This window comes from Equus quagga, chromosome 14 (genome assembly GCF_021613505.1).
Source record: "Equus quagga isolate Etosha38 chromosome 14, UCLA_HA_Equagga_1.0, whole genome shotgun sequence".
NCBI lineage: Eukaryota > Metazoa > Chordata > Mammalia > Perissodactyla > Equidae > Equus > Equus quagga.
In genome coordinates, this window is record NC_060280.1 from 88,630,839 (window position 1) to 88,645,593 (window position 14,755).

General features: G+C 49.9%; 1 protein-coding gene across 1 annotated transcript; it reads right to left on the minus strand.

Moving 5' to 3' along the window:
• Positions 1-7,858: 7,858 nt before the first annotated feature.
• LOC124252554 (E3 ubiquitin-protein ligase RNF113A-like) lies at positions 7,859-9,508 on the minus strand. Its single transcript, XM_046686199.1, has 2 exons — positions 9,372-9,508; positions 7,859-9,089 (listed from the first exon to the last, which is right to left on the minus strand). The coding sequence occupies exon 2, from the start codon at positions 8,962-8,964 to the stop codon at positions 7,933-7,935; it is 1,032 nt and encodes a 343-aa protein (XP_046542155.1). The 5' UTR covers positions 8,965-9,089; positions 9,372-9,508; the 3' UTR covers positions 7,859-7,932.
• Positions 9,509-14,755: the final 5,247 nt, after the last annotated feature.

Genomic DNA, 14,755 nt, shown 5'->3' on the forward strand with positions numbered 1-14,755 from the left:
TGTCAGAGGTGTGAGCGGGGTTGGAAGACCGAAAAACCTATGTTGAGTGGATCAGTGTTTTGTTGTTGTTTTTTGCTGAGGAAGATTGGCCCTGAGCTAACATGTGGCCAAGCTGCCTCTTTTTTTTTCTCAGCAAAGCCCCATACATAGTTATATATTCTAGTTGTAAGTCCTTCTAGTTCTTCCAAATGGGATGCTGCCACAGCATGGCTGGATGAGTGGTTCCATGTCTGTGCCCAGGATCCGAACCAGCAAACCCTGGGCCGCCAAAGTGGAGTGCATGACCTTAACCACTCAGCAACATGGCGGACCCCTAATCTCAGTATCTTAAGGTCAGCTGGTTGGTATCCCCAAGTCCATCGGCAGCCTTATTTCTCCCCTGCCACATAGCGTAACGTATTCATGGGTTCCAGGCATCAGGAGGTAGACATCTTTGGGGGCCTGTTATTCCGTAAGGGACCCCGGAACTAGCAGCCGTGTGGCCCTATTAACATATCTAAGGGGAAAGAGCACAAAGAGGGAGCAAAACTTGCTGACATCTGGAGCCACGAAGAAAGTGCCCTCTGCAGGATTTGTGGCCACAGAGGAACAGCCACTGCCAGCACTGTGGCCAGCCAGGGAGGGAGGAGGGTAACAGATACTCCTCTTTCGTCTCCGCCTCCTGTCTCCTGCCAGGCTTCCCCACTGGCAGAACGCAGCAGAAGTGACGAAATTTGTTTCCGTTTTTTTGGAGGAAGATTAGCCCTGAGCTAACATCTGCCGCCAATCCTCCTCTTTTTGCTGAGGAAGACTGGCCCTGATCTAACATCCGTGCTCATCTTCCTCTACTTTATATGTGGGACGCCTGCCACCGCATGGCTTGCCGAGCGGTGCCATGTCCACACCCGGGATCCGAACTGGCGAACCCCAGGCCGCCGAAGTGGAACGTGCACACTTAACTTCTGTGCCACCGGGCCGGCCCCAGAAATTTGCTTCTTTTGTGGCCATGGGAGGAAGCCCTCGATACATAGCTGCTCATCAGCACCAAATATGCTCCTGGGGCCCTGGGCTCCTGCTGGCTGCTGGGACCGAGCCGAGAAGAGGTTACTCCACCACCCCATACCCACTACCTGCTCGGCTCCTTTCCTCCCCTTCCAACATCCCATGAAGCCCACTATAAGTATTTATCCGGGCTACGTCAGCTCCCTGAAGGCAGAGATTTCTGTGTTTTGTTCATGGTTAAATCCCCAGGTCCTAGGACACAGCACACAGTAGTTGCTCCTTAAGTGTGTGCATTTTTGTAAATTGCGGTGAAATATACACCTCATACAATTTGCCATTTTAACCATTTTTAGGTGTACAATTCAGTGGCATTAAGTACAAGAAACTTTATTCCCATTAAATTCTTAATTCTCCTTTCATAAAATATCTGTAATTTTGTGACTGGCTTATTTCACTTAGCATAATGTTTTTAAGGTTCTTCCAGAGCCGGCCCGGTGGCACGGCAGTTAAGTTCGCATGTTCCGAGTCAGCGGCCCGGGTTTGCCAGTTCAGATCCCGGGTGCGGACATGGCACCACTTGGCACGCCACGCTGTGGTAGGCGTCCCACATATAAAGTAGAGGAAGATGGGCACGGATGTTAGCTCAGGGCCAGTCTTCCTCAGCAAAAAGAGGAGGATTGGCGGCAGATGTTAGCTCAGGGCTAATCTTCCTTAAAAAAACGGGTTCATCCATGGTGTAGTGTGCATCAGAATTTCCTTCCTCTTTAAGGCTAATATTCACTGTGGGGTTGCACAAGTTCTTGTTTATCCAGTTGTCCATCAATGGACACTTGACTTGCTCCTACCTCTTGGCCATTGTGAATCACGCTGCTGTGAACGTGGGTGTGCAAATCTCTCTCTGAGCCTTTCTTTTGCATACACACCAGAAAGTGGGATTGCTGGTTCGTATGATAATTCTACGTGCAGCTTTTTGAGGAACCGCTAAACCATAAACACGTCATGAATTCAGGAATGGGCTGGTTCTCGGGGGCCCAGAAGCAGAGTGGGCACTTGTCTTCAAAACCCCTTTTGTGGCTTTTCGATTTGGAATCATGTAAATTAATTACTTATTTAAAAATAAATAATACACATCTATGGACAGCTAATTTTTGACAAGAGAGCCAAGAACATACAATGGAGAAAGGAAAGTCTCTTCAATAAATGGTGTTGGGAAAAGTGGACAGATGCAAAAGAATGAAAGTAGACCATTATCTTGCACCATCCACAAAAACGAACTCCAAATGGATTAAAGACTTGCATGTAAGACCAGAAACCATGAAATTTCCAGAAGAAAACATAAGCAGTATGTTCTGCGACATCAGTCTTAGCAGCGTATTTTCAAGTCCCATGTCTGACTGGGAAAGGGAAACAAAAGAAAAGATAAACAAATGGGACCACATCAAACTAAAAATCTTCTGCACAGAAAATGAAACCATCAACAAAACGAAAGACAACCTAACAATTGGGAGAAGATATTTGCAAAGCACATATCAGATAAGGGGTTAATATCCAAAATATACAAAGAACTCAGACATCTCAACAACAAAGAAACTAACAACCCAATTAAAAAATGGGCAAAAGATCTGAACAGAGATTTCTCCAAAGAAGATATACGGATGGCCAACAGGCACATGAAAAGAGGCTCACCATCGTTAGCTACCAGGGAAATGCAAATCGAAACTACAATGAGATATCACCTCACTCCGGTCAGAATGGCTATAATTAACAAGACAGGAAACAACAAATGTTGGAGAGGATGTGGAGAGAAGGGAACCCTCGTACACTGCTGGTGGGAGTGTAAACTGGTGCAGCCACTATGGAAAACAGTATGGAGAATCCTCAAAAAATTAAAAATAGAAATACCATATGATCCAGCTATTCCACTTCTGGGTATTTTTCCAAAGAACATGAAAACACAAAGGCATAAAGATACATGCACCCCTAAGTTCACTGCGGCATTATGCACAATAACCAAGACTTAGAAGCAACCTAGATGCCCATCAAGGGACGAATGGATAAAGAAGATGTGGTGTATATACACAATGGAATACTACTCAGCCACAAGAAATGATGAAATCCGGCCATTTATGACAACATGGATGGAACTTGAGGGTATTTATGCTAAGTGAACTAAGTCAGAGGGAGAAAGTCAAATACCGTATGATCTCACTCATAAGTAGAAGATAAAAACAAGAAACAAACACAGAGAGACAGAGATTGGATTGGTGGTTTCCAGAGGGGAAGCGGGGAGGGAGGAGGGCGAAAGGGGTAATTAGGCACACGTGTGGTGATGGAGTGTAATTAGTCTTCGGGTGGCGAACACGATGTAAATCTAGATAGAAATCGAAATACAGTGAAGTACACCTGAAAGCTGTATACTGCTATAAACCAGTTACCGCAATAAAAAAATTTAAATTTAAATTAAAAAAGAAAACTAAAGAAAAAATAGCTTTAACTCATGGGTAAAATGCAAAATAAATAAATAACTTAAAAGGATGAAAAGAGTGGCAGAATATGTTTGTTTCTTGGAACCACTGAAACCACAAAATTGGAATCCACAGCCAGAGCAAGCAAGTGACAGTGTCCAGCAGCTGGATAGGAAGCACACCGAGTTCAAGGGCAGCCTTCCCCTCCGGGCCTTGGCCTCGGCTGCTCCCCCTGCCTGATACACCCTCTCCTGACATCCACGGGCCTCCGCCTCGGCTCCCTCAGGTCAGAAAGGCAGTCCCAGGCCACCCGATCTCAAATGGCGCCTCGTCGCCCCATTTTGCTTTTCCCGTATCGTGTCGCCATCCGCCACACTATATATGTCACTCGTTTATCCTTTTTCTCCGCTGTCTTGATGTCCACGCCACCTGTGCAGGGAATTTCATCTTTCTCTTCCCTGTAGTGGCTCCAGGGCCTCGAACAGGACGGAGCACACATTAGGCCCTCAAGGGAGATTTATTAATCAGATGGAAAGCAGCCATCCTCTTTGGCTAGGGGCGGGAATGGACAATACCGGCTTCGACACCTGCTTCTTCCGGGGACAAAAGTGGGGGAGAGAAACACAGACATTCTCCACTGTATTCCTGCTGTTTTGGTTTCTCCCTGGTTGGATGGCACACAGGTGGTTTTTGTTGTTAGTTTTTTTAAATTGAGATCCAGTTGACATTATTTAGTTTCAGGTGTACAACATAATGATTTGATATTTACATATATTGCGAAATGATCGCCACAATAAATCTAGTTAACATCCATCACCACACACCGTTACAAATTTTTTTTTCTTGTGATGAGAACTTTTTTTTTCTTTTCTTTTGAGGAAGATTAGCCCTCAGCTAACATCTGCTGCCAATCCTCCTCTTTTCGCTGAGGAAGCCTGGCCCTGAGCTAACATCCGTGCCCATCTTCCTCTACTTTATACGTGGGACGCCTAGCACAGCATGGCTTGCCAAGCGGTGCCATGTCCACACCTGGGATCCGAACCAGCGAACCCCGGGCCGCCAAAGCGGAACGTGCGCACTTAACCACTGCGCCACCCAGGCCAGCCCTGTGATGAGAACTTTTAAGATCTATTCTCTTACCAATTTTCAAATATACAATTCAGTATTATTAATATAGTCCCCATGTGCACATCCCATGTGCCAGGACTCATTGATTTTATAACTGCAAGTTTACGCTTTTGGATCCCCCTTCATCCATTTCACTGACTCCCCCTTCCCTGATTTTTTTAAAATTCTGGTAAAATATACATAACATAAAATTTCCCATTCTAACCATTTTTAAGGTGTGCAGTTCAGCAGCATTAAGCACATTCCCATTGTTGTGCAGCCATCCCCACCATCCATCTCCAGAACTTTCTCATCTTCCCAAACTGAAGCTCTGTCCCCACGAACACCAACTCCCCGTCCCCTCCCCCAGGCCCTGGCCCCACCGTCCCCCTTCCCGTGTCTACGGCTGTGACTCCTCTGGGGACCTCCTGGGAGCGAAATCAGACAGTATTTGTCCTTGTTCATCCGGCTTCTTGGACCTCGAATGTTTTCAAGATTCGTCCACCTTGTAGCGTGTTGGAGACTCATTCCTGGTTATAGCTGAATACGCCTCCGTCGTGTGGCTCTACGCTATTTCGTTTGGTTTTTTTTTGTTTGTATTTTCGTTTGTCCATCTGTTGATGGACACTTGGGTTGTTTCCATCTTTTGCCAAGTTAATGGTTTTATTTATTTCTACACCTTTTTGAATGCCTGAAATATTTCATAATAAAACAACTCCACACAATAGGTCTCCATGTAGTGGGAAGGAAAGATCGCCAAGAAATATTGTTACAGGAAAAAGAAAATGGCACTTTCTCCACGCCTGGCTCTGTTCTAAGCTCTTTACATGCACTAACTCTTTTTTTTTTTTTTTTGGCTGAGGAAAACTGCCTCTTTTTGCTTGTGGAAGATTGGCCCTGAGCTAACATCTGTGTCCATCTTCGTCTATTTTGTATGTGGGACGGCCACCACAGCACGGCTTGATGAGCAGCATGTAGATCTGCACCCAGGATCCGAACCTGTGAACCCCAGGCCACTGAAGCGTAGCGTGTGAACTTAAGCATTACGCTGCTGGGCCGGCCCTGTGTATTAACTCACCTCTCTGAGTTTGGGACTCTGCTTAGCCCCATTTTGCAGAAGAAGAAACTGAGGCACGGTGAGTTAGGGGAATGCCCAGGATCACACAGTGGCTAAGCTGGGATTTGAACCCAGACCTTCCGGCTCCAGGCCTTGTGTGTGTAACTCCCTTGTGTCCTCTCGAGACCAGCATAGAATGTCGCGTCCGCAGCTCGTGGGAATTTTCTAGACGCCGTGTTCCCCAAAGGCGTGGAACTTCCTCGGATTCACTGGTGGACTCAAGACTGTTTTGGGGAGCGGGCCGACTCTCCCCTGAACCCTCCCCTTGGACAGGACACAAAGGGACTTTGTTTTTAGTTCGCCAGCTCTTGGCTTTTCCCTGGTCTGCCGGGAGTTCGGAGAGGCCCCTCCCTGCAGCCCTCCCGGGGGATCCCCCAGTTCTAACTTCCTCCTGAAAACCCGCTGGGGCAGGGTGGGCACTGTCCTGATTTGCCCAGGCCTGTCCCAATTTTAACCCGGAAAGTCCCCGTCTGGGAACCCCCCTCCGTCCTGGGTAAACCCCATTGGTGGTGGGGTGACCCCAGCCTTCCTGTTGGGCCTGGACCCCGTCTGTGAGGGAGGAGTTCTAGAAGGAGGCCAAGGGCCCTGGGGCCACACGCCAGCCTTTCCAGCAGCCTCTGTGGTTGAAAGAAACTGAGAGCTCAGAGAATTCTGAGTCCGCAGCCCTGGGCCCAGCGTCCAGGCTGGGACAATGGGAGCTATTTCTGGAATTTGTTGTTATTCCTGGGCTTGTGATCACTGTTGCTGTTACTAGTCACCTCACTCGGTATTTCCTGTGGGTTTTTCCTCAGCTGGTGGAAACTGGGTCCCGGACCATCCAGCCCTCTGTGGTTCAGCCTCTGGGCCCAGCAGAGGCCCCAGCAGAGGCCGCCCCACCTTGCTGCTCTGGCTGTTGAGGAATCTGGCACCACCAGCTTCCTGCAGCCACACCCCTAGTGGCAGAGAGGAAGTTGAGGCCGAAGGCCATGGCCAGTGGGCAGGACAGCAGCTCAGGCCCAGATGGCTCCCTGGGCCATTCGCTCACCAGGTTCTTAGGTGCCTACTGGATACCAGGCACGATTCCAGGTGCTGTGGACACAGTGGAGAACCACATAGACCCCTCACTATGGAGCTGACATTCTAGAATGGAATCAGGCATTAAAATCAGGACTCCAAGAAACTTCCAGGGAAATGTCAGGTTGTCATAAAGGCCACAAAGAAAAATAAGCAGGCGAAGGGACAGAGAGATGGGGTTGCTGATTCAGACTGAGGACCCTCTGGGGGAGTGGTGAGGGTTTCTATCTTGGCCTGGGTAGTTGGTTTTTGTTTCTGTTCTTTGTGGGGTTTTTTTTGGTGAGGAAGATTGGCCCTGAGCTAATATCTGTTGCCCGTCTTCCTCTTTTTTCTCCCCAAAGCCCCAATACATAGACGTATATTCTAGTTGTAAGTTCTTCTAGTTCTTCTATATGGGATGCCCCCACACTATGTCTTCGTGAGCGATGTGTAGGTCTGCGCCCAGGATCCGAACCAGTGAACCCTGGGCTACCAAAGCAGAGCACTCAAACTTAACTGCTGCACCACCGGGCCAGCCCCATAAAAGTGTTTTTGTTTTTTTTTTAAAAGATTTTACTTTTTCCTTTTTCTCCCCAAAGCCCCCCGGTACACAGCTGTATATTCTTCATTGTGGGTCCTTCTAGTTGTGGCATGAGGGACGCTGCCTCAGCGTGGTTTGATGAGCAGTGCCATGTCCGCGCCCAGGATTCGAACCAACGAAACACTGGGCCGCCTGCAGCGGAGTGCGCGAACTCAACCACTCAGCCATGGGGCCAGCCCCTAAAAGTTTTTTTTTAACGCACAGTGAAAGAAAACTGTTTCTCTACTCACAGCTCTTCTGACACCCAATGTGAGGTTCCACACCAAGCAATTCTCCAATTTTCTGTGGACACCAACTTGGTGTCCTACAGTTCAATTCAGTTCTCACATTGACTACCCGGAGTTAGTGCAGACCCCACAGGTTGAGGACTCGGTCCCACAAGGCTGTCCCCCACTTCAGATGCCAATCTCAAGTCCCCGTTTGTCACCTCTATTTCTGACCGACCGCTCTGAATGGGGGGTTGCTATGACCCCCCTTCTCAGATTCAATAATTTGCTACAGAGGCTCCCAAAACTTACAGAAACATTTACCTAGGTCTCGTTTATTTTATTTTATTTTTTTATTTATTTTTATTTTTTGAGATTTCCAAAACAAAATATTTATTTTGAGATTTGAGAATAACGGGAAAACTAAGTAATGGGAATTGGACCCTCATCGGGGTCTTCTGGGAAATCGGAAGCACCGCCCTCTTCCGCAGCTCGATGCTTCTCCAGTTTAGTGATCAATTCTTTCGCTGGATTGAAGATGCCATTGGTTTGCTGGTCACAGACATAGCAGCGCGGGGTGGTGCGGAACTGCTGCAGTGCACAGCTCTCGCAGAAATAATGCCTGCACTTGGTGACAACTGGGTTTTGGAAGGTCTGGCAACAGATGGAACACTTGAATGGTATTTCCTCATCATCGCTGCCCACTTCATAGTTTTCGTCCTCATAGACACCATAGCGACCCTCATCAAGCTCACGTTCGATCTGCCACCCATGCTTGTAATCTGAACGATCATGGAGGAATTTGCAGCTGTCTCCGAAGCCGCAAAAGCCAGTCTCCTTGTAGTCCTTACAAATGTCGGGCTGGTAATCCCAGCGCACGGTGGCGCGTAGATGCTCGGGAGCTCGGATGGGGCCTTTCCTCACCATCCCGGAGGACGCATTGCCCATAGACGTATCCTTGGGCTTCATGTATTTCTGATAATTGTTGATTCCCCGATAGATCTTGTCATCTTCCTTGCCCCTCAGCTCCTCCTGGATCTTCTGGCTGCGCTCAAAGATGGCCTGTGCGTCGCGCTCCTTCTCTGCGTCTAGCGCGTAGACAGCAGTCGCCCCCATATCCTCTGGCCCCACGGGTTTCGCCGAGCGGGTGGACTTATAGACCACGCCGAGAGTCTCGGGCTCCTTCTCCTCCTCTTCCTCGCTGCTCAAGTCCCCGTAAGCCGCCTTCTGTTTACCACTGCCACGGGTCTTCCGCATCATCGGATTGTGGGTCGCCCTCTTTTCCGGGCGAACCACAGTGCTGCCTTCTTCGCCGCTGCTGCTGCTGCTGTCTCCGCGCTCTTGGTCGCGGACTGGGCGCTTTCTGCGGCCTGCAGCCCCTTTCCGCCCAGGCTTTTTGAAGAGGAAGGTGCACGCCTGCTCTGTCATCTTTCCTGGAGAAAGTTGCTCTGCCATTTTGGAGTCCCGAGCTCCGAAACGGCTGCGGCGTGGTGGGTCGGGCGGGGCCTGTTCACGTCACTTCGCGGCGTGCGCGCGGCCGCGAGTAGGAGCAAAATAAGCCGCGGAAAGAGGACTGCGTACTTGTTTATTTTTTTGAGGAAGATTAGCCCTGAGGTATTATGTGCTGCCAATCCTCCTCTTTTTGCTGAGGAAGACTGACCCCAAGCTAACATCCGAGCCCATCTTCCTCTACTTTATATGTGGGACGCCTGCCACAGCATGGCTTGACAAGTGGTGCCATGTCCACACCCGGGATCTGAACCCGCAAACCCCGGGCTGCCAAACGGAACGTGCGAACTTAACCGCTGCGCCACCGGGCCGGCACCTCATCAGTTTATTCTAAAGGATGTGATAAAGGATACAGATGGACAGCCAGAGGAAGACGTACAGAAGGCGAGGTGGCAAGGGTCCTGAGCACAAGGGCTTCTGTCCCCGTGGAGTTGGGCTGTGTCACCCCCAGGCACGTGGATGCGTTGACCGGCCTGAAAGTCTCCAGATCTTGTTCTTTGGGGTTTCTATGGAGGTTTCATTCCGCAGGCATGACTGACGGAACCATTGGCCACTGGGGATTGAACTCAAGCCCCACCCCTCTCGGTCCCCGGATGGAGGTGGGGGCCGACCATCCCTCTAATCCCCTGGTTGGTTCCTGGGGGCAACAGCCCGCCTCCGAGAGTCGCCTCATTAGCATAAACTCGTGCTTCGTTGACCAGGCTTATTATGAATTACAGAAGATGTTCCTGTCATCACTATCACTCGGAAAATTCCTAGAATTTTAGGAGCTCTGAGCCAGGAACCAGGGATTAGAGCCAAATAGTGTAACAAATCTTGCCCCTGTTACCCCTTTCACTCAGGTTTTTAGAAGCCCGGTTCCATGGGGCCCTGCCGGGTGGCACAGAGGTTAAGTTCCCACGTTCCACTTTGGCGGCCCCCAGTTCGCTGGTTCGGATCCCGGGTGTGGACATGGCACCGCTTGGCAAGCCATGCTGTGGTGGCATCCCACATAGAAAGTAGAGGAAGATGGGCACGGATGTTAGCTCAGGGCCAGTCTTCCTCAGCAAAAAAGAGGAGGATTGGCAGCAGTTAGCTCAGGACTAATCTTCGTCAAAAACAAACAAACAAAAAAAGAAGCTCTGTTCCAGGAATCACCAAATATCTGTCTTATATATCCCGATAGCACACGTGGAAAGGCCAGGTCTTTCGGACAAGGGGTGTTATGGGTTCAAGGTTCTCAGACTCTTCTGTCTGCCCAGTATTCCCACTCCTCCAGGACCCTCTCCTCCCCCGTCAGGGCCCTTATCTTAGCAGAAGAGGCTCTTGGGCTTGTGCGTTTCAACAGCGTTACAATTCTCTACCCCACACATCAGGCTGTGGGCACCGTCATCGACATCGGTGAAGATGAGATTGTGTCAAGGCCGGCACAAGCCACTGAGCCCGTGTGTTCCCTCACACGCAAGAATGTTCCCTTTGGCAACAAAATTGGAAGCCGCATAAAAGGCCGCCGCCAGGAGAATGGACAGTTAAGTTTTGAGCTCTTGTTCTGTCCAGTGGGAATATGATACAGCAGAGAAAAGGAGTGTTCTAGAGCCCCTTGCATCAGCGTGGATGGATCTCGTCTCAAGAATGTGTGTTGAGGAGGGCTGGCCCCGTGGCCGAGTGGTTAAGTTCGCGTGCTCCACTGCAGACGGCCCAGTGTTTGTTGGTTCGAATCCTGGGCACGGACATGGCACTGATCATCAAACCATGCTGAGGCAGCGTCCCACATGCCACAACTAGAAGGACCCACAACGAAGAATATACAACTATGTACCGTGGGGCTTTGGGGAGAAAAAGGAAAAAATAAAATCTTTAAAAAAAAAAATGTATGTTGAATAAATAGCATTAAGTGGCAGTGTAACCTCGGGACCCCCGGACCAGTTCAGCTGACCCCATCTTATCAACAGTGTAAATCAGAGCAGTTTTCCAGGAACTGAGGAACTGCCCCTGTCTGGTTCAGGCGGGCTGAGGCCACCAACCCATCAACTGGGCCTGTGTAAATGCCTGAGAAGTGACCCTTTTAATATCAAGGGGCTGTCACCCTTGACATCACCATTTTATGAACACGTGTCCTACGAAGGGCCACGGAGCTCGACCACGCTTGCGCAGAACCATCAGTCGCCCCGCCTCTCTCACCTCCGATCATCTGTCTCCACACTTCAGACTGCTCTGCCCTTCGTCCCACAAATTCGGCCCCAGCCCTGGATTGGGGAGACAGACTGGAGAGCACGTGCCCCTGGCTCCTTGCCCATCGATCTAGCAATAAAGCTGATGCTGTAATAATTGGCAAGAGAACCCCAACTTTGTGCTGTAACAGCAGAAGGACATGTGCAGTATAATATATTTTTATAAAGTCAAAAAGGGCACAAAACAGTAATTTAGTGTTTGATGATCTAAGTCCAGTGAAGAGTTATAAAAATATCTGAGGAAGTGTATTCCAGGCAGACAGAGCAGCGGATGCAAAGGCCCTGAGGCCAGACTGTGTGTGGTGTGTTGGAGGAGCAGCAAGGAGGCCCATGTGGCAGAAGCACAGTGAGTGAGAGGGAGAGAGGGAGGTGCTGGGGCAGGTCATGCAGGGCGTGTGGGCCACAGAAAGAGGTTGGACTTTTCCTGAGTGAGGTGGGAGCCAAGGAGGGTTCTGAGCAGGTGAAGCACATGGCCTGACTCAGGCGCTTACAGGTGCACGCCGGGCAATGCAGGGAGGACAGACTGCAGGGGGTGAGTTCTCAAACAGGACAGAAGCTACTGCACTGGTCCAAGCATATGATCATGGAGACTGGATGGGGAGGTGTGAGAAGCAGGAATATTTCGCTGATGAACCAGAGTGGGGTGTGAGAGAAATGAGAAATTCAAGGAGGACCCTAAGATTTCTCTCCCTGAACTAACCAATATTTCCATTTTTCTCTTGAATCCTTCCAAAGGTGGCATGAGCACCACAATAAAATACATTCTTTTTTCCTTCTTCTCCCCAACACCAGTACATAGTTGTATATTTTCGTTGTGGGTCCTTCTAGTTATGGCATGTGGGATGCTGCCTCAACGTGGCCTGATGAGCAGTGCCATGTCTGCACCCAGGATCCGAACCCTGGGCCGCCATAGTGGAGCACGCGAACTTAACCACTTGGCCACGGAGCTGGCCCCGCCTCTCTTTTATCATGAAATATATAGATACTTTGGAGATGTCTCCACACCAAGACAGAGCCCTTATTTTTTTTCCCAGCTGCATATTATCCCCTTGTCAGGATGAACACTGTTCACTCCCCAGGTCCCAGGGTCCTGGCACTCACTACCCACCAGGCGCCAGGATGAGTCTCTATCTGCAACTTCACCCTGAATCTGCACAGCTGCCCTGTGAGGAAGAGTTTGCTTTTCCCCTATTTTCTCAGACTCAGAGAGGAGCAGCCACAGCCGTTATGGCTCCAAGTCCAGAAAGAAACCTGGCTCTGCCCTTTTGTGCTTTGTGACCCGGGAAAGTCACTTGATCTCCGTTAAAGAAAAAATTATTTGGACGCTCATTAAGACGGTAAGGAAGACTTTATTCAGGACTACCACAATGTGGAAGAGAGGGCTTGTCACCGCACTCAGTGGGTCCGTCTCTTGGTGAGTGCTGAGCCAAAAAGCATAACCGAGGCTGAAGTGGGTGAAGAAAGGTTTATTACTTGAACGAGCAATGGAGAACATGGGGGACAGCTCCTAAAGCAGTGCACCCCTCCCCCGCTGGAGGAGCCTTTATAGGCCAGAGTGCAGAGGATAAGTTACGACTGTGTAACAACTGGGCCCAATCAGGGAGCATGTGCATGCCCACATTACATAACAACTTCAATGTAACGTGCCATTACATAACAAGGTCAAGGAACATGTCATTACATAACGGGTCCAAGGTAGCCTTCGGACCCTTAGAGCTGGAGTGATTTGCAGGGCTCCCCGGGCAACCCACGTTTGCCTGAAGGATGGCAACTGCTGCCAAAACAAGGACATCAACTTCTGAAAAACAGCACACTGAGTTTTCTCCTTGTCTGGAAAGCGTTTGACAGGCTGTTTAGTTATGGATCAGATTTTCAACAGCTCTTTCAGTTACTGCACAAAATTGGGCTTCTCTGCCCAATGCACATAAACAAGCCAGTTAATTATGTCATCAGCCTTTGGAGGAGAAATCAGCCTTTACTCTGTGAGATGGATCTGCCAGGAGACAGGGGGCGTTTGCCCTCAGACCTGTCTCCCCGATTCAGGATTTGGGGTGAAATTTCAGAGACTCAGGAGAACAGGCTGGCACACGGAAACGCTGGTGGGACAGATCTTGATCGGTGGGCTTTGAGTATTTATTTATTATTTCTAAACATCTATGACAGGGCAGGGAAGGAATTTTAACATCGGATCTTCCTGGATGAGGGACCCCTCTTTCCTGTAAAGAGTCCGACTTTCAAGTCCCACTCTGCTCCCGGTCCTTGGGTTCCGTGGGGAGGAGGGTCTTAGTTCTGAGGTTATTTCAGGTCACAATTTCTTCTTTCAGGCATGCTCTGGCTACATGACTTTGCAGTTTTTCTGAAAAACAATTCTTAATCACTGTGTTGATAAGAGGTGGAGTCAGTTGAACTGGTCCTGGAGTGCCTGTGGTTACACTTTCCTTGCCTCGTTTCTGTTGACAATCCGCCTCAACTGTGAAGGCAGCAAAGACAGCTGGGAACTGCCAAAGAGCAGGGAGAGGGGGTTCATGCATGGAAAACTACTAACAGAAGACATCAAGGGCAGGGGGATTCTTGCTAAACTGACCTAACAAGAGTCTTGCTAAGGAGAGGCCATGGGGGCATGCCCGGTGGCACAGTGGCTGAGATTGCACGCTCCGCTTCGGTGGTCGGGGTTCACTGGTTTGGATCCCAGGTGTGGACACCTACACATCACTGTCAAGCCATGCTGTGGCAGTGCCCCACATTCAAAATAGAGGAAGATAGGCACAGATGTTAGCTCAGGGCCAATCTTCCTCATAAAAAAAAAAAAAAGAGAGAGAGAGAGAGGGAGGGAGAGAGACCACAGACTCAAAGGTGGGGATGAAGAACTTGATCTTCTGTCTTATACATCAAAGGTGGGGGGATGACTTAGAAGACTTCTTTGCTCAGCCTGGACAGGGCAGGCCAATGCCAGGACTGGGGCCAAGGTTGAGGGCTAGTGGAGAAGAGCGCTCAGAGGACTAAGTTTGGTCAAGGAGAGTCTTTGTCACTTCTCTGTGCCTCAGTTTCCTTCTCTGAGAGATGGGAAGAATGACGATCAAATGAAATAATGCGTGTAAAACGCTCAGCGCAGAGCCTTCTCAGTAAATGGCAGCGACTTTCTGTGTGGGGATCAGAACTCGGATCCGGTGGGACGTGCAAGCTGCTCCCTTGACAGCAAGCGGGCCTCAGAGGCCAGCGCTGCAGCCGATCAGGAAAGCGAAGTGAACAGGTGGGCGAGGCGGGTCGGCCCGGGGAAGAGAGGCAGGACGGAATGGGGAGCCGTATGGCAGGGGGGTTGCAGGATCGAATGGCGGCCGGCTGCATCCTTGATCGCCGGGGTGAGGACATGCGACCTGCACCAGGGTCAGGTCCGGAAGCCTGGCTTCGCAGACATTTGGGGTCGCGGTGCCCATGGAAGGCTACACTCTCTCGCCCGCCGGTGTGGGTCACCCTCTTCCGCATCCCCGCCCATCCCGCGGCAGCCAATCGCGGACGCTGCAGCGCTT

What these genes read in the sequence shown, in the direction of transcription:
- LOC124252554 (XM_046686199.1), bottom strand. Translation starts at nt 8,964, where the DNA reads ATGGCAGAGCAACTTTCTCCAGGAAAGATGACAGAGCAGGCGTGCACC.